This window comes from Phasianus colchicus, chromosome 2, assembly GCF_987193195.1.
Source record: "Phasianus colchicus chromosome 2, bPhaCol1.hap1.1, whole genome shotgun sequence".
Classification (NCBI taxonomy): Eukaryota; Metazoa; Chordata; class Aves; order Galliformes; family Phasianidae; genus Phasianus; species Phasianus colchicus.
The window spans coordinates 24214585-24239480 of NC_143437.1; the positions used below are offsets into that span (position 1 = coordinate 24214585).

General features: G+C 36.6%; 1 protein-coding gene across 5 annotated transcripts in view; it reads left to right on the plus strand.

Moving 5' to 3' along the window:
* The window catches only part of LOC116230059 (uncharacterized), a 317299-nt gene that overhangs the window by 190415 nt on the left and 101988 nt on the right, over positions 1 to 24896 (plus strand). For 3 of the 5 annotated variants that reach the window (XR_016464044.1, XM_090135138.1, XM_090135139.1), the window contains one exon: positions 2208 to 2337. The exons of the other annotated variants lie outside the window; for them this stretch is intronic. Coding sequence is in view for 2 of the 3 variants with exons in the window: in XM_090135138.1 (XP_089991264.1) it covers positions 2208 to 2282 (75 nt within the window). In the remaining variant the exon portion in view is untranslated. The remainder of the gene's footprint in view (positions 1 to 2207; positions 2338 to 24896) is intronic. 5 annotated transcript variants of the gene reach the window in all.

Sequence of the window (24896 nt, forward strand, 5' to 3'; positions counted from 1 at the left end):
AAAGCAGCACATCTTCAAAAGCTCTTATGTGTCTCTTGTTGAAAATTAACTGAAAATAAATTGTAAGAACTCCCAAACAAGTCTGCCCCATCTGCCTAAGTCCCATTAGTGATGCTATGTCAACCTGCAAAATAACACCACGATTGCTGAAGGAGTTCATGCCGTTCTTCAAAAAAAAAAAAAAAATTGTCTTGTTTCTTTTAGCTTACACAGCTGTCTTTTGCTGTCTTGACATAACTTCTTGTTGATTAAGATTCTTGGCACAATACGGCCTTTCCTTCTGTGTACATCCTTTTGATTATTTCTATTCTTTGAGTAAACTGAATGCGTGTAATTTCAGATTTGTGAAGCAGTCTTGTTACAAGTATATCTTGTTTTATAAGATTTAAAATGATGACATATTTGGTACGTTCCTTTTATTTAGAAGAATATTGTAGTAAAATATGCTTTCTAACGGTGGATAGGAGATGGCTGTAGCCACAGATCTAGCCAACCACTGCACAGCAATTCTGATTCTTCTCCCCACCTCTACTTTGGTTTTGCAGTTCCTTTTCTTTTTTAAAGCAGTCTTTTCAGTATGCAGTCCCTCCTGAATAACAGTTATATGTACTGTGCTTCTGGACTCGGAAGTCACCAATTTCTTACAAAATGTGCATCTTGTCCACTGCCTGCAGAAAACTGGTAGTAGAACGTTATCACACCAGCAAGGGAAGCTGCATTATTAGGGTGCTTAGTTTAGGAGTTTAACTTTAAACACTAAGCTTTAAGAAAGCTCTCATTATCATTACACAGCTAACTTATAGAATCTCTCAAAAGACTCTGAGTCGATAAATGCTGTCCCTTTATTTAAAGCAGAGTTTTAGTTATCTATAAATCAAATTATCACCTCAGTGAGAGAGTGTGTGTGTTAAAATATTAACATCTTTTGTCTTGGCCATATTAGTCTTCTTAAAAGTTGGTTCAATTATATGCAGAAACTCCCATAAAATGTAGATGAAGTTGCGTTGTGCACCAAATTTATTTAGTCAAACGGAGACATGAGGTAATATTTAATAGAAAAAGAAATAGGATGGAACTGTATGTAAATTTAAATTCATCCAAAAAAGTTATGTTGTTGCTATTTTGATTGTTGTTTGATTATTTTAGTTGAACTAGAAATAGTTCACAAAAACAGTTTGACTTAGACGAGTACCAATTATTAAAGATCAAATAAAAGTAATGGCTACATCTTTAAACATTCTGGTCTGTTGGGTTTTTTGTTTTTTTTTTTCTCTAAACCAGTTCTTGCTGAGGGCTGAAACAGTTTAAAGCTAGCATGTCTTCAAAACAAAAATGTTTATTCAACCCTTAATAATTTTTCCCAGTTTAATTTCAAGACAAATGGGGATCATTTCTTACTGTTGCAGAACAAGAAAACATTCAAAATCTTGACATTTATAAAAGAGCATAAGTTTGATTCTTACATAACTATAACACTTATATACTTCTAGTATGGTATTTTTCTCATTATGTTGTTTTGCAGCAGACAATTTTACTCTCAAAGCCTGCATTAAGAGGAAGTTTACTAATAGATGGGTTTAGATCAGTGCTGTAAAAATCATAGGTGCTGTTGTCCAGTAAAACATTTCTGAGCACTTTTATACCCAAAAAACGTACCTTGGGTTTTCTGCTGAGAAATAAACAGTTCTTGTATGAGAAATTTAACTTGTTTTTTGTTTGCCTATGAAGCTAACAGACCAGATATTAACAGTCTTTGTAAAATAAATGGCATTGTACAGTGACTTAATTTATTTGTTATACCATTGACAAAAAAAAAAAAAATACACCATTTAGTTATCTCTTCTGAAGCATCAGCTTTTTGAGTTAGTACTGTCTCTGACAAAAAGGAGAAAAAAAAGAAAGATTAGATGAAGTCCATGAGCAGAAAGAAAATATAAAAGCAAAATAATGTCCAAGACCACATCTTGAATCATTGCTGGTATTTCAGCGTATCTTGTTCTATTCTGCATGCCAGTACTGATTATGCCAGTACTACATGCACAGCTGATTGCAGCCATGTATTTTAAGTACATTTTGATTATATAAAATGTTCTCTATAGAACAAAAGATGTGTTGCCATGAGTTCAAGAGAGAGGTGATCCTGCCCCTTGTATGCTGTGCTGGTGAGACCTCACCTGGAGTTCTACAACTACTCTGTTGTATTCCAGTACAACACAGACATCTCGGAGTGTGTCCGGAGGAGGGCCACAAAAATGATCCAAGGGATGGAACACCTCTCCTAGGAGGACAAGTTGAAAGAGGTGGGGCTGTTCATCCTGAAGAAGAGAAGGCTTTGAGGTAAGCTGATAGCACCCTTTCAATATCTAAAGCAGGGCTACAATAAAGAAGAGGACAGACTTTTTAGCAGGGTCTGTTGTGATAGAATAAGGGAAGTGGTTTCAAGCTTAAAGAGGGTAGAATTAGGTTAGATATAAGGAAAAAGTCTTTTACAGTGAGGGCAGTGAGGCCCTGGAACAGGTTGCCCAGAGAAGTGGTTGATTCCCTGTCCCTAAAGACTTTCAGGGGGAGGTTGGATCTGGTCCTGAGCAGCTTGGTCTAGCACTAGGTGTCCCTGTTCATTGTAGGAGGGTTGGACTAGATGATCTTTAAAGGTCCCTTTCAAATCTAGGGATTTAATGATACTGTCTTATGTAGAAATGTCTGCAAAGATATACGCCTGATCCGCATCCCCAGCGAAATACTTAGCTTTTAATTGCATTTGCTGTTGGAATAGTCTAGACTGTTAACAAATACTGTAAATGTTTCAGATCTATTTCACCTATAGTATGTTCCTTTTGGGGAAAAAGTAAAAATCAGAACAACTATATGAAAAGCTTATTTTACAAAACATAGTTGAATAGATAGTATCAATGATGACATCATGTAATGTGCTAAATTCTGTCTGAGGATTTATAAGCTTCAGCCAGGCTATTCTCACTTGCTTTTTATGTCTTGGACAGAGATGTTCCATTGTGTAAAACTTTACTATTGTTTTATTGAATGGAGGAACACGTAAAGAACAATCAGTGGGCATCATTAACCTCATGTTGCCCCACATAGGTTTTAAAAGAAAGCTAGTATTCTTTAGTAGAAAAATTAATAATAATCTCGTACAGCCTGGAAGGTGAAATGAGTGATTGAATCTGCCAATTCTTCAAAGTAATCACTGCATTTTAAGGTAATATACTGTAAATCAAGATATTCTGTGGCCCATTTTGTTTACATCATCCTGACAACCAAAGAGAGACAAGCATTTCATGATTTTCCTTATATCCTGTTAGAAACACTAAAAAGGTTTTGCCACTGTGTGAGTCCTGGTCAAGTCCTAAGGTATTTTCTGTTATCTCTTGGAGCTACTATATAACTACTATATAACTGTTGCCATAGTTGAGATCAGTGGGAGTTTTCTGAAAAACGTTTGCAGTGATAACAACCCTCTACTTTCTTAATAATGAATTCAAACTGCTAATAGCTCTGAAAGAAACACCTTACATCTATCTCATTTCCTCAGTTGTTGAACATTTTACTTAAATTGAAGAAGCATTAGCCTCTTAGCATTCTTATTAATAGATATCCTTGATCTCAGGGAAGTCTATAAATAGTATCCTTTTGCTGTCTGTGGTATCCAGTACTGCAAATCTGGCTTTCTTTTTATAAACACTTGAATTTCCGATATCTTCTTTTTTTTATTTCCAATATCTTCTTTTTTTTATGTATAAACACACACAACTAACTGGATTCATTGATTACAGTTAATGGTGGCATTTGTGATTTACTTAGAATTAAGTTTCAAGCAAGATTCTTTTGTTATGAAGGTAAAATGAAGAACTACAGTGATCTTTGTATTATGATGCACTGAAGCAGACACAAAGGCAACTGGAGTTCAATGTAGATGTGTCTAGGTCATCTCATTTTGGATGACACAGAGCAGAAACAGGTCAGAAGGGCATCAGGGAACTCTAAAATTGAAGAAAATGTGTTTGTGTGGTGCACTGAACTGCTGTGATTGATCTACATTGATCAAAGTTTGCTAGTTTAAGTACCTCTCCATTACTCTGAAGTCATTTGTGTCCTTCTTTCCTCTCACATGTATATCAAGCTTGCCAGGTTTCAAATAGTGGCTCTCCACTGTGCCTCTGTGACAGGCATTTGCTGCTTCTGCTTTCTATTCTAGAAGAAGCAACCTCCTTCTGCACTCTCACTAATACAGTGACTCATAATCTAGTGAAGTTTAAAATTCAAACTGAACTCAGTTTTCTCTAAACACATGTAAAGATTTTGTGTTATTGTTTGATCTCTGACTGCTAGGGATGTGATTGTTATGACAGCAAAACAAAAGAACATTCATTTTCAGATTGTATTTCCGTACTTTCAGCTTTGTGGCTTCTTTCTGATGGATGAACAAAACCATCACATACCAAGTAAATGTTACAGGAAAAAGTGACTTCTGAAATATATTAGCTGCCTACAACGATATCCCAGTTCTCATTTCAAAGAAAGTTGTGAGCAAACACGTTGGAATATGGTCTTCCTACATTCCCTTGTAACCAAGGACAGGACATCCTGCACCATAATAATAAGAGGCTATGGGTTTTCAGAACCAGAAAAGAGCAGCATTATAAGAGGGAAGAAAATATGTACTTGAGCCAGAAAATACCAAATCTTTCCACTAGACTACAAACTAGCAAACTCACTTGTATTTTCTATATTCACTGAAACATATTTAAAACTGTATAATGTAAGAGAGAGAGAATCCGTGATCTTTATTTTAGAAAGGAATTCTCTAGGTTAAACTTTTACCTTGAGTGGATTTAAGCCTTTTTATGAGTTTGTAATGAGAACAAATCAGATCTATTGAAATAAAACCTGTTAGCAAAATAGTACATTCTTGGCAGATAAATATAGATGCTGTGCTGTTTTCTGGTTCTCAGTCACGAAGTACAAGTTTATAATTAACCCTTCTGAGTTCTCTCTTGAAACCTAACTAAAATGTTTTGAAAAGCATGACGCTACCACAGTGTACAGAAATCTTTTCAAATAGCGAGTATTACTGACAGTGTATACTCTGTTCTCTATTACTTGTTTAAGCAAATGGCAGATCAGAAGCTATGGAAATGTCCATGGACATGCATCCAAATCCATTCCTGCTACCTTTGGTGAACAGCGGCTGTATACGGGTGCTGTTTACTTTGAATATAGAGTCAAGAAACCACCATTAAACTACATATGTCAGAGGTGTACTCAGTGTACTCAAACTTCAACATCTAAGAACTACTCATACTTTCCTTTAAATAAGTGTTTTCTGTTCATTATTTACTTTATTTTCTAAATTCATTGCAAATTTATTAAATGTTTAGTGCTCATTCAGAAAAAAGGAACATTTTCCCAGCTGTCATAGAAAGACTAAGAAATTGAAGTGGTAATAGTAGCAACAAGTAGTGTTTTTAATTATGTGAATCCTTTATAAAGTATATTAAGTACTTCTGGTAGTTTTCTAATTCAATTTTACTTGAAATCCTTGAAATCTTCCTCGTACTTTTCTTTCTCTTCCGAAATGTTCCAAAGTCAGTTTATGCATAACCACATTACAGGAGGCTCCGCTGTCCCTAGTGCCAAAAGACTGATGGTATCTCAGAAAGAAACTTTCTGACAGAATGCAATATTCCACTTCACCAAAATGAAAACAAAATCCTTTGATTATAGCAGAGTCTGTTACTTTTCTTATAAGGACTGAAGACATGTTAGCAGCTAGGCTGCTTTTTATATGATTTGTGGTATTGTTTATTATGAAAACAAATTGGCCAGCTGTTGGAGGATATGGATCCAGATCTGCTGATGTCAGTGATGATACTCTGCAACTGAAATGGGATTGTTATAATCTGTGCAGGAACTCAAGAGGCTTAGAAAACTACTGCAGAGAATCTTCCCAATTTTGCAGTTTTTGACCATTCTTAATTGGCAGTGCAGAGTGAAAGCAGGGGTCCACATTTGTTTTGGGCTTCATTCTTAAATGGAAGAGGTACAGCTGCAATGATCTCTATCATCAGCATCAGTCACCAAGAATAGAGGACAGGAGTCAGTCTATTAATGAACAGTGGCTTACCTTTGGTGGATTGGCACATACTTATACTGAGCTCAGGCTACTAGCTACCTCTCTCAGCATCAGGATCACTGAGAACAATCACCATGAATAGCTGAGAAATCATTCCTTAGCTGATAGGACAGAAATCTTAGCTCCATCTGAGCCTTTGCTCTGGTGAAGGTAGATAAATGCTAAAAGAAGAATGGAAAAGAACTTTTTCAGAATACTGCCTTCAAGAGACAACCAACTTCATGCTAAATCCTGATGAGAAATGCAAATTAACTGCTTCTTTCCATAACAGTGTAGAAAAGCAAATTTCCTCAGCACTGATGATTATTGCTGCTCAGTGGGGGAAGTGCCGAACCATAAAAGGTTGCATCAGAACTTTCCCAGGCAGTGACCAAATCAGAAAAGATGCGATCAGGGAAGAAGAGGAGGAAAACAGTTCATTTACTATCAGCACTAAAATGACATGGACCCCTTAGTTGTGAGCAATACAGTATTTCGTATTTTGTCTATTAAGAAGTATTAAGTATTATAATAACTGCTTGTCACTACTGTGAATTGAACTATACCACCACTTCTGTGATCCAGTATCATAAGTGTGTTGTGTAAAGAGAACATTTTCCTAGTGAATATAGCCTTGCTTCATATCTTGTTTTATTAGGCTGTGACTGAGTGACTTTCACAGCAATTGGTTCAGTCAGTTCCATTAAATATGGCATGTTAGAAGCCTTTCAGCTTCACTCATTTAAAGTCTGAGAAACTGACTTCTAAGATTGACAGTATGATAAGGAGAGACAAATGCCCTCTTTCACCTTGGAATATGGAAATGTAGTTTGTACTTAGTGTTATAATAAGATGTTTATCATTTATATATCCTGCCCTTTTTATGTAGTTTTATGTATGTAATCTGTGAATGTAATATGTTTTATTCCTTAAACATCTGATTTGCTGCCCCACTGTGAAGTCCATACTGACCATAAGGCTCCACTAGATGTCTGCTTTCTAGCTTTGTGTAAACTGGTCAAAGTCTTATTTATCTTTTTACTAGAAATTAGCTTAGAGCAGTAAAAATAGTTTTAAATTCACAAATGGACACTCCTTGGGAGAGTGGATTAGATCTTAGTTTCCCTCTCTCTTTAAGGGCAAAAGTATTTTAGCTGAAAATTGCATAATTATGTTTCTTTTACCTAAGGCAAGTTCTGCCAGTGAACCACCATCAAAGGCATGCATTTAAGCAGGAAACCAGCATTTCTGGCTGGAAAGAAAAGCAACATTATCTCTACTTTGTTTTCTTTAACTGGACCAGCAAGGATTTAGCATGAACATGGGAGCTTTGCCTGCGCATAGCTAAGGGAGAGAGTGCCTAGGCGAGGGGAAGAGATGAAGTCCATATGTTAGGTATGGATGTATGTGCCTTCATGCCTTGCTTAGAAGGTTTAATACACATCACTGAGCAAAGCTGTGAGATGTTATCTCATTGTCAATACATCAGCCTGTTTTGCTAGAATGAAAATTGACCACTTCTCAGAATGCCAAGTCATTTATCAAAATAAAAGACCCCAAGCTGTCTTTTGAGAGGCAGAGCACAGTGTGGGTCGAGAGCATGTGATGGAATGCATTTAATATCTTTGAACTTCATGCAAGAGAGCTAGAATACAGCTGCTATTAGCACTTTCCTCTCTATTCCTGTATGAAAATTTGTTCTGTGAAATTCAATTTACTGGAGAGCTACAGAGAGAGAACAAAGAAAGTGATAATGCATGGATGAAACTTTATCTGAATTTGTGTTAGAAATGCTAGGACGTGGTACTCAGTGTTACTGCTTTTATAACTACTGTAAACAGATTAAAGATTTTTGTTACTGAAACCATATGGAAAATGAACTCTTTGTCAAAGAAATTGATACTTCGTTCTGCATGCTGTTACAACATAAATCATTTTAAAGTGAAAATTGAACAGGTCTGAAAATTGTCTTGCTCTGTTAATGTAGAATGCAGATGATTGAATCAGACAGGAGTAGAATATATACAAGGAATTGTGAAAAAGGATTTTCTGGATATTCCCCGCAATATTTACTTTTGTGCTATTAGCTTACTATTAAAAGTAGTGATGTTTTCATATGTAATATAGACCTAATCCAGTTCTTAATGAAGCTGATGGAAAGAATCCCTTCAACTTCAAAGACCTTGGATTCAAGCCCTTACATAAATTGCTAATTAAACCGAATTAGTAAGGCGGGCCAATGGAAAAAGTTTACCAGATTTATCTCCCACTTGAATAATAGGTAGTGGAATTAGTAATAGTCTTGCAACTTCATTGCTGGAGTTCTGTTTAACCACAACACAGCATGAACCGTGGCTCTGTGTTGCTGTTCCCCATATTAATTCCCTGGTTGACAGAAGTAAGGCAAATGTTTCTTTCTAACGTGGATTTTTATTGTTTACATAAGACAGGCTTCCTTTTCATTAAAACTTTTGTTATGTTTCCTTTGAAAAACAATGATATAAATTAAGGGAAAGGGAGTATATCTTGCATTAATAGGATGAAATTAAAAAAAGGAAGAATTATGCAGAATATCAGGGGAAACATCCTGACAGCAAGATCTATTAGAACCCTGAATTGTCTCTTGCAGGAAGTAGAGGAAGTCACATTGCTTGAGACAGTTTAAAACCAGATTGAATGAAGCAGAGAGAAATTTAGCTTATAAATGAGACTTGGAAATGGGCTGGATCACTTAGTAGACCTTCTATGTCTCTGAAGTCTAGAAAAATTTTAGAAGCTGTATAGTGTTAGGAAAGCCTGTCTAGGATCATCTGTGGCAGTGACTGCACCAAAGAGTTTACATCAGTTAGTTTTCTGTAGTCCACATGTTCCACCAGGAAAATCTTCAAAGAAAAAAAAATATCAAAATAAGATGTAAAAAAAGCTCTGTAAATCTAAAAAGAGACCTGATGTGCCTATACCTTCTGATTTGTATCAGTTTGTCTTGCAGTGGTATAATAGCTTGATATCCAAGTGGGAGGTAACCTACTGGTATCAACAGAGGTCGAGTGAGATTTGGAGCCGGCCCAAGGTGCTCACTGCATTAATCTAGTTCTCTGTTCATCAGTATTTTGGTAGACTAAATGCTCTGGATGTGCACTGATCTAATGCTAAAAAAAATCAAGTATATTTTAGGGATAAATATAATTTGCTGCTGCATTTTGGTTTCTACTCATTCAGGTGCTCAGAGTCTGCATCTGCCTGTCTTATCTTATTTGGTTCACAGAATCACAGAGTTGTTTGATTTGGAAGGGACCTTAGAGGTCATCTAGTCCAACTTCCCCACAGTGAACAGGGACACCTACAGCTAGACTAGATTGCTCGGGGCTCCTCCAGCCTGACCTTAATTGTCTCCAGGGATGGGGTTTCCAACACCTCTCTGGGAAATCTGTTCCAGAGCCTCACCATCCTGCCTGATTGTAAAAGAATTCTTCCTTATATCCAATCCTGATCTCTCCTCTTTTTGCTTGAAACCTTTTCCCTTTGTCCTATCACAACAGACCTGCTTTTAAAGAGTCTGTCCCCTTCTTTCTTGTAGCCTGTCTTTATAAAGATACTGAAAGCCTGCTATCAGGTCACCTTGCAGCCTTCCCTTCTCCATGCTGAACAGCCCCAGCTCTCTCAGCCTGTCCTCATAGAGGATGTGTTCCATCCCTTGGATCATTTTTGTGGCCCTGCTCTGGACACGCTCCAGCAGGTCCTGTACTCGGATTCCATGTCTGGATGCAGTACTTTAGGTGAAGTCTCACCAGCGCAGAGCAGAGAGGCAGGATCGCCTCCCTCACCCTGATGACCATGCTTTTGATGCAGCCCAGGATATGATTGATTTTCTGGGCTGTGCAGGCACATGGCTGACTCATATCTAGCTTCCCATCCACCAGTTCTCCCAAATTCTTTTCAGCAGAGTTGTGCTCAATCCTTTTGTCTGCCAGCTTGTACTGATAGTGAGGTTAGCGATGACTCGGGTGCAAGATCTTGCAATTGGAGGTTTACCCGGGCATGCTGCTTGAGCTTATCCAGGTCTGTCTGGCTGGTATCCCATCCCTTGAGTGTGTCAACTGCACTGCACTGCTTACTGTCATCTGCAAACTTGCAAACCCCTCTGCCAATGTCATTTGTGAAATTGATATTAAAGATCACTGATCCCAGTACTGATCCCTGAGAGACACCATTCATCACAGATCTCCATCTGGACAGTGAGCCATTGGTGATCTCTCTCTGGGTATGATCTTGTAACCAGTTCCTCATCCATCAAACAGTCCACCCATCAAATCCACTTTGGTGTGTATTTGACCTCATTAAATGAGAGATGCATGCAATAAATCCTATTAAATATGGCGTAGATTAGAACATTACATAACACTCAAAGCTCTCCTAAACTCCATGGAAATACTATTTTCATTAGTATGAAACATGCTTCAGCAGAATGTATTTTGGAAGGAAAAAAGCTCTTTTCCTCATGGCTTACTTAAAATTATTAAGGTGTTCTTTGAAGACTATCACAGTACAGTTTAGAATTAATCAGCAAACTATTCCTAAATGCTATTTGCCAGGAATAATCAAACCAGAGTATGTTCAGTGCTCAGGAAACATTTTGAAGGATTAAAAGTTGCAGTGCGGAGAGGAATATGAAATTCTAAACCTTCCCTGCAGTCAGACAAGCAGACAGCCACATCATGAGCAGCTGAATCAGACTTCAGGAACTGCTTGCACAAACTATGAAAATGTCTGGCAAGATAAAATGTACCCTCAGCTGGAAGAAAATGATTCAGTGATCACATGATGTGCCATGGCCAGAGCTTTAAAACAAACTTTTAGAAACATATTCAACATGTGTTGATGATCACACAGATGAAAGCGTGCATTGTACAGATGGGAATTCCACTGTATTGCTCAGAGCCTTTAGGACTTATGAAAGAGAGCATTTACAGTGTACTTTTAGGACAACCACTGAAAAAAGTGTCTTTATCAGTCACTATGGTAGTTATGAAAGCCTTGTTTTCTTGAACATACTGAAGTATTCACATGTACACATATGGTATTGAAGATTAATTCATCTGTCCCTTGATGCATTCCTCCTCACTGAAACAGAAAAACAAAACAGAAGAAAATGGAAAAGACTGCTGTGGGAAGAAAAGCCCCATTTTACTTAGTTTTAGGCATGACAAAGAAAAAAAAAGATCAGGGTCTGTCTTTGAATAATTTTCTGCATGTCCTCTGGACTATAATTCCCCTAAGGTATTTCACCAAGCTTTATGACTGAGTAAAACATCTCTAGATGTTTATTTGGTAGATCATGGAGAGATTTTAAAAAGCATGTGTAAAAGAAAAAAGTCCACTTTTTCTCTGTAAATCTCTCTATACATTTTAAACGGTGTGTGCATTTCAATCTTTTAAATATTCTAGTTTATGGAAGTGGTTTTTTTGTCTCTCTATTTGTATATCCAGGGTACTTCTTTTAGGAGAAACCAGTTAAACCTTGAGGCAGACAAACAACTTTGCTGAGATTCTCTGAAGCTTCAGACTGACATTCCTCAATGAGTCTAAACCCCAAATCCTGCCTTGCTGAAATCAGTCTAGGTTCACCAGGGCTTCTAATCTTTCAGTTCAAATGTTAGATGTATAACAAACCCTCAGACCAGGCAAGAAGTCAAAATAAGCAAGGATCTTTCTGATTTTTTTCAACAGTATGTTCTTTGGAAACACATAAATCTCAGTATAGGTTTTATCAGGCATATTTTCCCTTGGATGTGACCTAACTTGATTTTTCTTATTAAGCTCCATGTTTGTATGAGGACATGGACATTTTTGTGGATATATTTGTTCATTAAGCTCATAAAAACAAGCAGATCTGTATCACAGACATGAACATAAAAATAGGATGGAATAAAGCATTTTGCATCAGGAAGCTATTTGTATCTGTGAATTTAAAGAAACAGTAACATTTTAGTACATTTTAAGGTTTTAGCCATTGTATATTTTGTAAGCACACAGGTATGATTTTCAGTTCTTTGGTGATCCAGCCGGGTTATGGTGAAGCTGTGAATTAGATATATAGGGTTAAATCATACAAATTTACTTTGCAAATATTCTCAGTTTCCAGGATTTTCTTTTCAGTTGACTTGTGCACATTTCTTAAAAGCAAAACTCCTTGAATTCTTTTAAAATGAATGACACAATTTGGGATGGGAAAAATTGTCAATGAAATGGCTTAAATAACATCAGAGATGAAATTGATTTGCTGTTAAAATTGCTAATGCAGGCCCAACATTTTAACTCAGTTCTCATTCAGTCAAAATTCTCATGGACCTTTGTGGCATTTTCACTTGCAGATGTGATGAAAAATGAGTTTGGCTACTTAAAGCTGTACGTTATTAAAATAAAGTCTTTGATCTTTCAGGTAGGTGATCACAGTGGCAATGTAAGACTTCTTGCCATGTTGGCTGGCAATAAGATTAAATTTTCAGGTTTAATAGTTAAAGTAAAAATTAGTTTTATCCAGGCTAGAAAATAGAGCAGTTTAAGGTGAATACTTTCTGTAGGTGCAGTCATTCTTTCAGAGATCAGATTTCCTTTGGAATCTCTTTTCTATACCCTATAGTTAATAACTTCCAGTTGGATGTTTGACAGCAGTAGTGACTTTCAGTGCCCCAAACAGGCACCCAGCCAGGGTGGACACTTTGCTCAAAAATACATATCTTGATCTCTGCTTTTAGAGCAACAGCATCACAAATTATAACAGAACATTTCATTTTGTAATTTATTGATCAGATTTACCATTGCTGTCTTTGTTGCTAATGCCTGTAACTATGTTTGGACTTAATGAAAATACCATGGCAAAATGGTCTAAGGAGCCCTGTAACCTGGTTTTCCGCATTCCTGGCCTTTTGTTTATTCCAGGATTTGTAACACGGTAATTGATAATGATAGGTGGTAGATGAGATAAGTGGTTTTGCTATAATGCCAGGAAATTAGTTTACTTGTACTCAAGGCCAGAAGTGTATTTCATCCAACCATTTTGTAAATATTTGCTATGGAATAATAATTTAAAAAAAAAAAAAAAAGGAAAAAGATAACCAGAAATTTTGCAGACCTGAGTAAAATTTCATTTCTCTTTGTTTAGGTCCTGCTTTAGCGTGTTGCGTGGTAATACATGAGCCAGGATAATCCCATAGAAGCTGAAAAATGAGGCAAATAGGCAATTAGTTAATAGGCACTATCTTTTTATCTGTGTTATGGTTTCCTCATAAATAACTCTTCTACAATTTCAGATGAACTTTCAATGTTAGTGCTTGCATTAACATACTTCAGATGTATTTGTATATTCAGACTTTTATGTTGTTTACAAAAATTCTAAGATACGTTACAAGATTGAAAGATACATTTCACATCTATGGTAAAGATTATATTTATGATAAGCAGTGAAGGAGGAAGGAGAGAGCCAAATACATTGTTAGAAGACATTTTTCATTCATTTAGCATCAGCAGTATCTAGCGTAATTTTGTGATATAATTCAGAACGTATCCTTCTAAGAACTGATCAAATTCTCATTGATTTTTCAATTCAGTATGTTGCCAAAATTTGAATGAAGCTGAAACAAGCAAGCTTCATCAAAGAGGCCACAAAATTTTCAGTGGAAACAATATTTGTGTGTTACTGAGAAAGGAAGAAGGTGTTGTGGCTTTGGAAAAGGAGAAATTTCTAGAAAGTCACTGAAAAAAGGTTACCAAGATCATAGAATGGTTTGGTTTGGAATGGACATTTATGATGATCTAGTTCCAACCCCCTGCTTATAGGCAGGGGCACCTCCCACTAGGCCAGGTTGCTCAGAGCCCATCCAGCCTGGTCTTGAATGCTTACAGGGAGTGGACATCCACAGCCTTGCTGGGCAACCTATTCCAGTGTCTCACAGTAAAAAATTTCTTCCTAATATCTAGTCTAAATCTACCCTCTTCTGGTTTAAAACCATTTTCCATTGTCTTGTCATTTCAAGATGCAAAACCAGTTCTTAAAAAGAAAAAAGACATATTAAAATTAATTGCTCAGCTGTTGTTTCCCAGTTTGAAGAAGCACTGAACTATATTGGGAGGACTTGTGGCTACATCCATTGAGCATATTTTCATGCCATGCTTTATTACTACTCATTTTTATAAGGCATATCCCTTTCTGAAATTTATCTGAGAGTTATAGTACTGTAGGCCACTGAAAAATCTATTTGTTTCTTGGCATTTAAAAAAGGTAGACTTCTCTGTTTCATCTTTCTGCTGCTCTGCCTTAGTCTTTGCTAATTAGCTTTCAGAAGGATTAAGCCACTGAATTGATCCATGGAAGTGTCCAACAACTTTAGCTACTTGTCTGTAAGTAACTGAAACTGATGGTATGAAGATTGAGTGGAATCTATTTCTTTGAGCAAGCAATATGTTATTTGATTTACTGTGTTTTGTTGATCCTAAGAGATGATGATAACTGAAATATTCTGGATCTCTTACAGTAATATCAGGATGCAATATTAAGGTCAATATCGGCTAATTAGGAAAAAGGGCCTGTATCTTAATTCCATCTGTGCCCTGGACTTTGGCATCCAATTATTTGAACTGTACACAACCACTAAATAGTCCAGAACTTGTAAATGACATGTTTATAGGTAAAACACACAAAAGGACATGCTCTGAGAGTCCCAGAGATACCCCCAGAAAGCTCATTGGTATTATCACCAACTATGCATCTACATGACATAATTGAGGGACAAGGTAAAATTGAATTTCTCCAAGAAAATCAGCAGAACTGAAAATAATGAAACATCAAATATAAAAGATATAATATATCTTCAGCTTAGTATGTAATACAGTTGGGAGAAAGGAGAATTATAATATGTGATGATACTGTCAGTATAGTTACTGATCAGTAATCCTCCTTCTCCTGCTCATTTTCACAGACTTTCTGAAATCACAGAGGGCAGAGTAACACTTCCAAGAAGGAACTGAGGATATTTCTTTTGCATGGAAATGTTATGATCAGACATCCAAATAAACATTCACACTTCTTTTTTTCTATGGGACTTGGAAAGATCTTAGGAAATGAGTAACTCTCCGGCTAGGCAAGAATTTACTTAGGAACTCATTAATTGCTGGACATTAGAGAAGTACTGGCATATCCATTATTCCCTGGGCATTAGCATTGCTCAGTCCATGTGATTAATGGAGTGAGGCTGGTCCAGACAATGGAGAGTGTTAACAAGACCTTTGCAGAGCTTGTGGAAAGTGCAGAGTTATTAGTGTTATACAAAGGTGCAGAGCGTTGAAGAATTTTTGTAGCTGTTGACATTTCTTGGGAGATTTCCACAGAAATCCACCTCTGGCAGAGGATACTTGATGCAGTCATTTCAAGAGTAGACCTGCAGATCAGATGCAAGATAGCTAACAAATGAAACAGAATGGTACTTGAGACTAACAAGTTATACTTGGCCAACAGTGTCATTTAGTGTGAATAAATCATGCACACTCAAAACTATCTTGGACTTTGTGCAGTGCTTATGTTCCTGTCAAACCAATGAATGCATGTGCGTTAGTAATACTCTCCAGTCCCTGCGTGCAAACAAAAAAGCTGTGTCAAAACCAAAGTAATTAAGAAGGCAATTAGATTTATGCATATCAAAGAAAGTCAAGAGTATGAGGAAAAGAGAAAGAAACAATGCTGATGTTGCTAGAAATTCATTATCATCTTTTAGAATGATTCCTGAAAGGGGAATAGCACATTATTTGTTTATGATCATTTCAAACAAGCAATATGATTATTTTCACTTTTTTTGTCTTGGGTAAAGTTTTGTGGTTTTTTTTTTTTTTTTTTTTAATTGATAAATGTATTCTAATATATATATATGAATATACATATTACCATGTGGGAGTCATATACATACATATAGTTCAGGCTGTCATATCTAAACAAAGTCGAATTACAGACGTCTTCAAAATTTATTCTTGAATTTCTGCCATCATATTATTGACTGTCTTTTATATCTTCATTATCTGGAACCTAAGCTTTTAGTATATGACTAAGACTGTTGTTTTAATGCATGTAAATGGGAATGCTATATGCTTTGTAATGAGAACTCAGAAAAAGGTGGGAGTTTATATGTCTCTGAAGAACTGACTCCAGAGGAAAATGATCTGGGGAATAGGCTTTCATGCATCTTGTACTTGCAGTTCTGAAAGTCAGGGGGCTTAAATTTTAATCATGTTGTTATCCTCAAAAAGGAAAAAGCTTGTGTTTTCATGCATTGATGTCATGATAGTCTCTTTTTTTTTTTTTCTTTTTTTTAGATTAAGTAGAGAATAAACAAAACCTTAATATAATTAAATTTCTTAGAAGCTGGCATTGTTTTACTCTGTGAATTCTATGATTAAGGACACCAGAACAAACTTTTAGACTACTCTAAACATGTTTGCACAACACTTTGCCAAATATTTCTACTCGTGCAAAGCTTCACCCAAGTGCAATTGTGTTTTCCTTGCATTCTTCCATAAGAGTTTTGCAAAATTTGGTCCATTAGGTAGCCTTAATTTTTATTTAAAGAAGGTCACTTATGGTTAGAAGACTAACCAGAAGAAATCCAGGACAAATTCTGAGAGAGAATGCACTGCATTTAAGGAGCAGCCTGCATGCTAGGGGCAGCCTTGCTTTTTTAAAAGCTTTGAGTTGTTTTTTCTTTTTTTTTTTTTTTTTTTTTTGTTGTTGTAGAGAACAAAGATTTACAGCCCTCATTAATGGAATTTGTAAGAGTAAATGACAAGCATACTAAAAGATCTGCAGCTGATCCAGTCAGCAACATGCAGATAATTCAGATTTGACCAACTTGGTCTTGTCAAGTCAAGCAAAACAAAATCAATCAGCAATGAGAAGGAGTGGGAGTACTTTTACTGAAAAAAGAGTCTTTTTCCTGCTAGGGGAGTTACTCTGGGCAGTCTGTGCTCATTTTGTTTGTACTGTAGAGAAGATACTGCAGGAATTGATTTTTTGTAGTGTTGAAAACCTGCCGATGTTCTCTTAGAAATCCCCTTTTTGTGTTCTTCTATGCTATCTTGAGAAGTGGCATGATGGCAGAGCTTGAGAATAGCTTTCTCAGAAAAAGTCCAAGTCAGAAAATTGCTGTTTGCCAGAAAGTCACATGTCCACCTTACAGCCACTAATAATAACCTACAAAAGTATCCACTCTGTTTTCACTCTCTTGTGCTGCTTGCTGCTGCCACCTAAATTAACAGTTAGTACAACTGGTATTTTCCCTTCAGCTGAGACACAGCCATAAGTGTCAGCCACATGTGCCCTGGCAGAGGGAGAGAAAGCAGCTCCAAAAGCCTGAGTAGAAGGCCTTATTTATTGTCCAGTCTCTGGATTTTCCCCCACCTATACTTCCTTTGTGGCTGCATATATTAGACTTGCTGCCTCATTAGCTGGTGGTTCTAACGTGCAATCACAGAATCATAGAATGGTTTGGGTTGAAAGAGACCTTAAATACTGTAGGCAGAGAGTTCTCTTACTAGATCAGTTTACCCGAAGCCCCATCCAAGTTTGCCTTGAACCCTGTGGGACATTCACAACTTTTCTGGGCAGTGTGCTCAATCTCTGACCACCTTCATAGACAAAGATTTCTTCCTAATATGTACTCTAAAGCTACCTTCCTCTTGGCATCTGATATATGTCAATGTACCTAGTGCCATGAACTAGTGAGAGACATGTGAGCCTGCTTATGAATAGCTCATTGGCAAGAAGATGGGTTTTGCTTTACTAGCCTTGTGTTCATGCTTGTCTGGAGTGATATACAATTAGATGTTTTCATCTGAGAAGTTTTAAGCTTTTTTAGTAACCAAACCTAATTTGTTTTGGCTATAAGCAGTAGTCACATCATGCAGTCAGTGGACAGAAGTTATGCACTATAATTTACATCTTGGGTCACAAAGACTGAAAAAGCAAATTGCTAATATCATGTTTACTTCCTAGAATAGCAAGGAGAAGTAGAAAAGGCTACAAGATGTTCATGAACAGATGCCTGGCTCCTTTTGCAGCTGGCTCATTAGAATGCTGTATAATCAAACTCCTTACAGGTGGATGGTTAGGAGCCAATCATTTTAATTAGTGCTTATTTAGACCTGTCTACCCAAGGATCTCTAGGAGCTTGATTATGGGCCAGGAATGGGTCTAATGTTTTAAGCTATTATGGTGCTTCTAAGATGCTTGTCTTGCTAGTGACTAATTTATGAATCATTCTCTCCCCATTAGTCATAGTATTGCAAGTTTCCACAGTGTTAAGCTGCAAATAAGAAAAGGAGGAACTAAGGCAGAGAAAATATTAGGGAGGAAAACTAAAATGGGAAAGGTTTAATAAGGTACAATATGGGTTGACGGGAAAATTAAACAGACTAACTGGACTTCTTTATAGTAGAATGTTAAGCAAGGTAAACTGCAAAGAACTGTTGCAGTTCCATGGACATACTGAGTATTTTTAAATTAATCCTAAATATTCTTGGGGAGGGGAGAAGGGGGGAGGAAAGATATAAAAGAAGGAAAAAAAAATACATTTATTACCATGAATCTTCACCACTTCAGTGGTGATTCTTTGCTCAGTGTATCATGGGTCAAACAGCAAGCCCTCTTTGAATAGCCATAGCCATGTTCTGTGGGCTAGGAGGAGAGGGTGATCCTTTACCTGGTTTCATTTGGTTACTCTGGTTATGCTCTTATCAAAATATTTTGGAGATCTTAAAATGTCTCATAGGAAGAAAAACCTTGCAGCTAACCAAAGTACTTTGTATAAGCAGAAGAAATTCATAGAAGAGTCTGGGGCAGAAACAATTATACAATTAATTTGTGTCCATCCACATGCATCCTATTAACACCCATAATGACAAGTTCTTTCAGTGAGAAGCTTTAGATACAGAGAATCTTGTGATCTCAAGAAGCCATTTGTAGCTCTAGAGATACTTTTTTCCCCGAAATGACAGTAAAGACTATGTGGGTGGCTTAAATTCAATTTAGATTTTAATGTCTTACAAAACCAGAACCTTTCTGTTACAGCTTCTCTGGAGCAGAGTTTGTAGTATCTGAGAGGCAGATCTTCACTTTTCCATTGTCTAAGTGATGGCATGTATGAAAATTTGGATCTGTTTTTGTCTGAAGAATTTATAGCCACTTTTCTTTTTCCTCTTCCCTTCCCTTCCCTTCCCTTCCCTTCCCTTCCCTTCCCTTCCCTTCCCTTCCCTTCCCTTCCCTTCCCTTCCCTTCCCTTCCCTTCCCTTCCCTTCCCTTCCCTTCCCTTCCCTTCCCTTCCCTTCTCGTTTCTTTTCGTTTGGTTGGTTTTTTTTTGCCAGAAGGTTTGGTTCAACATTGTTAGTTTTGAGCACACAGCAGAACAAACGGGTAGCATTTTGGATGAAAGATTTCTGTTTTTTTTTTTTAAGTTGTACGCATAGAAGTGCCAACAGCTCCTCAAATGAGTAGCAACCAACACTGAACCACAGAAAATTCAGACTGTTCAGGTCAGATAAGCATCCAAAAATTAGTCTGCTTAATCAAAACTTGTCCAAACCTCTTTGGTCTGGAAATAAGGCTGGAAACGTTACATGATCAGACTTTCTTATGAGTTTTCCAGTGCTCATTTCCTTCTGCCAGCTCAGAGATATCATGAGAGCAACTTCTTTTAGGATGATGTGTCTGCAATTAGGCTTCTGCTCTTGGCTGAAAAAAAAAATACGGTTAACCAAGCCTGTTTTGAACTTGTGCAGGGAATGGATTTCATACAAAGCCTTTCCTTAATAATTATAAATGAATGATAAATCATATGCTCTTATTCAATGAAACATGCATAGTATTAATTTCTTAGCAATATTTGCAAGCCATTTCCCTTCCTTTTCTGGTACAAAATCCAGTGGATTCGTTTTAAAATCTGATTTCAACCAGAGCTGAGTTCACTTAAAAGTGAACTGCACGTTCAGCCTATCAGTAGAAAAACTGCTAATGCAAAAGAATTGTTTCTACTTTTCCCGTTCGTTGTCTTTGATCATATAATCATATTTAAATCTGTATTACACACATTACTTTTTTTGAAAACCAAAAAGACGAGTTTTCTCATCACAGTTTTTACTGTGACAAGTAAGCTAAGTAAACTTAGCTAGCAGAACTGACCAGTGTTAGGAAAATGTATTGGAAAAAATTATTTCCTTAATAAAATATGTTAAACATACAGGAGCTAAGTCTTCAAGATGTCACAAAAACTGCCAGAAAAAAAAAAAATAAAGATGAGAATGCTTTGTTACTGGTTTGAAAGGGCTAGCACCACAGGTCCCTGTGATGTCAGTGATGCTGGTGCCTGTTTAGTCTTTTTAGAGTTAAGATGAAGAACTAAGACTTAAATTTTATAGACTCTATTCCTGCAACAAATCTTTATTGGAATCAAGCATTTCAAATGGCAGGAACTTAATGGATAAATTGTGAAGTGAGCTGGGTCAGATATATGTGCAGGTGGCTATAACAACTTGTATGTTCGCTAGCTGTTCCATGCTTGCCAAAGGTACTCACATGGGTGCTTCCCCCCAGGGATGTTTGGTATCATCTGCAATTTAAGCGTTGTTTCTTCTACTGACTGAAAAGTAAAGAAATTACAAATCACTAAGGGAAAAATTAATATATAAATGTATGAAAATGTAGCTTCAAAAGTAGAAAACTGGCCATTTCTAGATTGAGAACTAGCAGAGTTAGTGCTACATCAGAGTATAGTATTTTTCTTTTAGTATCTAATAGCTCTTCAGTCTGAAGAGCGAGGTATTGGAAAGGGACTTCACCCTTTACTCATCAGTAGCCTTTCCCATACAGACTTGCATGCCTTGTTTTGTTTGGCTTTCAGGGTTAATGTAAAGAGCTTCCACACATTGTGTGCATAATGCTTTCAGTTAAAAAGAGTTTTCCTGAAGTGCCTAAGGACTGATTTTCCAAAAATTGTGAGATGAGTTAGGTGCCATTTGCAGGGTAAACTATAGCATAAAAATAGCTAGAAGTAATATTCATATTAAATTCATTGAAAATTGAAAGTAAGCTCCTAAGTACTTTTTGTTTTTTAGAGAATTTTATCTATCCTTTTCTTCATGAGTATTTAACTTAATTTGTTCAACTCAAAGTCTCCATTTTCTTACTTACTTCATTTCAGTCCTCTGTATTCTGAAGAGAGCATACCAGTTTTATTTGTATTTAGCGTAGGTCTCGCTAGCTGTTCTATGTTGCCCATAGCTTTCAGTTATGTTAAAATATTAAGCATATATTATAGATTACTTTTTTTTTCCTTATTACCACTGGTGTGAATAGTATCCAATAGACAAATGTTCTGGTATTTCTCAGGAAAGAGATTCAACTTTTTTTTTTCCAACTGTTTTCTGGTGTAATTACCCAAAGAAGTAACCACAATGACAGAGGTTAGAAAAACAACTCTGTTAAATAAGATAAAAAATCGGAAGAGAAGGAGACATTGTGAAATGTAGTTGTTTCTCCAACTTCTCTCTCATCATGTAGTTTTCTTCTGGTTCTGTCATATCCAGGCTTTTGGGTTTTATATGAGGTGTTGCTCATAGTATCTTAAGCTGCTTTTGCAGAAAAAAGACCAAAGATCATTAAAAGATCTAATGATCCCAAGTAGTCTAAATGATCAGGATGTCATATTTAATAGTGCAGGAAATTTCTCTGACTAGTCATTTGCTGAATTTGGAATAAAATCACTGAGTTTGTGCTAATGGAATGTGAAACCGTGACTACCTTCTTCACCTCATCTCCATTATTCTTGAATGGGTGCCATACACATAGATAGGAGAGAGGGTAAGAATTTCCTGCTCTGCTTTCTCTGAAAACAGAACTTTTAGACTAGTTATAATAAACATTGTCTTTTTTTTTTTTTTTTTTTTTTTTTTTGGGTTATGCTCACCTTTTTATTCTAGGCAATTTAAATCTTTGGTAATAATGAAAGAAAGATTTTTCAGTCACAAGAGTTGTGGATGTAGGCTTGTTTTTGAGACTCCTCAAAAAAAAAGAGGACTGTCCTGCACCTTTAGCAGCTATGAGGCTGAGGCTGCATCGTGATAGTGCACCGGGTGCTTGTAACACTAATAATTTAGGCTTGAAAGTGCAAGTAAATTAGTCTAAGGATCTCTCTAAATCCAGGAGGAGCAAAATAATCAAGTAGAGTGCAGAGATTGTTTTAAAGTGTGTTGACTCCAATGAGCCCTGCATATAGAGATGCTTCCCACTGCCTCCCCTGACCTATGTCTGACTGGAACTCTGTCAGGCCACCCCTGTCAGCATGAATTTTCTACTTTTGAATCTGCTCTTACATTCTTTCTGTACAATGTTGCTATAGATAAGAACTCATTTTAACACAGTTTTCCCCAAAATAATCACTCTTAACAAGAATTTGCATAAGGTCTTTATACAGCTTATTTAAATGCCTATGGAAATCTTAAAAACCCTGGGAAAACCTGAAATACTTTTCTGAAAAGAACTTTTATGTGTGCTTGAAAGTGACATCAGACAGTTATAGTAATTTCAAGAACACTTTCCCCTTCTGGGAAAGTACATCAAAGAGCAAGGGTACCATTCTCTTCTGTCATTTCCTTCAATAACAAAGGAAGGGCTGACCTTAGATACTTTGATGGTGTTAGACAAAACTAAAAAAATACATTAATCAGCTCTGAATCTTGATGGAGCCCTTTTTTGCCATGCAATTGTTCTCTAAATAAACTTTGAATAAGGAAAAAGAGGTCAGAAGTTTAAATACAGAATGTGATCAGGCTAAAATGCAACTGATTACACTAAAAATAATTTGTAAGCACAAAACTTCATACCTGAGCATAGAGATAAAATGTAAATAGTCTGCCAGTAAGAACATCTTCTGAAAGATGAGAAGAGTGGAAGGGGAGGCATGCACCTGAAGTTCATCATTGTCCCTCCCAGTTGTGATGACTGCAGGTTTAATGTCAGCAGTGTAATTCTTGTTCTTAAATCAATTGTCATATTATTTGCATCATCTTTGTTTGCGTATACATTCCCAACCCTAAAAAGAACCCACAAAAATCCAGTAATCTTGTATACTGCTTTCTACAGGAGAAAGGCAAATCAGAGTAGAGACAGCTCCACCAAACTTGGACAAATCCAGAAATAGATAAGAGCCAGCACGACGTAACACAATCCATCATATTGAAATATTGTATTTTGGCCATTAAATAGAGATAAAATTAAAATGATAAATTTCCTTTTATAAACATCCTGAGTCCAGGTTGGTCTCATGTATGCACATGAGTAATTTTAATGGGCTTAGTTGGGCCATTAGTGTGCATTTATGATGATGTGACAATAATGGTTGCAAAACTGGATACATTAAGTGTAAGTAAATCTTACCTTTACACAAAGAAATGCCAGTTTGGCTGTACACAATTCTCCATCTACAAATCAGACTTCTTTCCCCTGCTCTGTAATGCCTTGTCTCCATAAAGGAAAATCTGCTAGGCTTGCCACATCTGTTACTCCCTGCATTTATGACAGCTGTGTAGGGATAATTTCATGAAGGTCCTCTGGGTACTGCTTTCATACTAAAACTACGTCCACTTCAGCATGTTTACCATAAGATCAAAACATTTTTCATTATGCTACTGAAATAGCAGGAAAGTAAATAGATGATGTGTATAGTTGCTAGTAGTATAAGCATGTTAGATTCTAACACTGAGGAATCCTTTCCAAGACCCTAACCCCATTTTTATCACAGCAAAGAACAGTTATTATTCTGAATTCACTCTGGAAAGTTCCAGGTGGAATCCCTTGCTGTATTCTGAGTCATCAGAACTACTTACATCCAGGTGAGGGACAGGGAAGAATGTTGCCTCTATGAGTAAATGTTGATTCAGGTAAAAGTACCTATTTTTGCAAACTTCTTCCCCTCACTCAAATAGAAATTAGGAATACTGGAATTAGAAGAGAACAGGCTAAATTATATTCCTTTCTGGGAATTCCAGTTTTCTATCTATTTTATATCTTGCAAGAGAGGACAGAAAACTTTGCAATGCAAAACATTGAACAAGTACTGAAGAAAAAAAAATCTTTTCCTCAAAATACTCTTTTGTTTAATTTCTTTCTTTTAAGAATTTACACCGTAACATTTTTAGCTTTCATGACAGATTTGGTGATGTGGGAAAATAGTGGAAGTTAGAAGCTAGTCTGTAGTCTACAGAAATAATGAAACTGTATGGCAGGATGTTTGAGACAGGTATGTGACTAAACCTGGTGTTCCTGAATCCATGTCCAGTATTACAAGTTATGTGTTATAAATAAAAACTTCTGACACATTTCACAGAGAAGCAATTCTGAGGATAAAATCTTAACTATGACTGTGCAGTCATTCAGTAGCTCCTGAACTGATACTTAACTGATACTTTACAGTTAGAGATCACTGAAGTGCAATTGGAGCCGGATAAATTTTGTAGGACAAGGCAGGATATGTGTAGGATGAAAGATCTGGTATTTAACTGAGGACTTCCAGGAGGACTCCGTAGGGGAAGCATACAGAGAACTGATGGATTAACTCATTTCAGTTGCATGAAATCTGCTGCAGTATACATCTAAACCATTTAGATCAGTACCATCTGAAGAGACTTGGAATCTTTAGTTTGCATCTACGCTGAATCCAGGTCACTATGGTTAAAA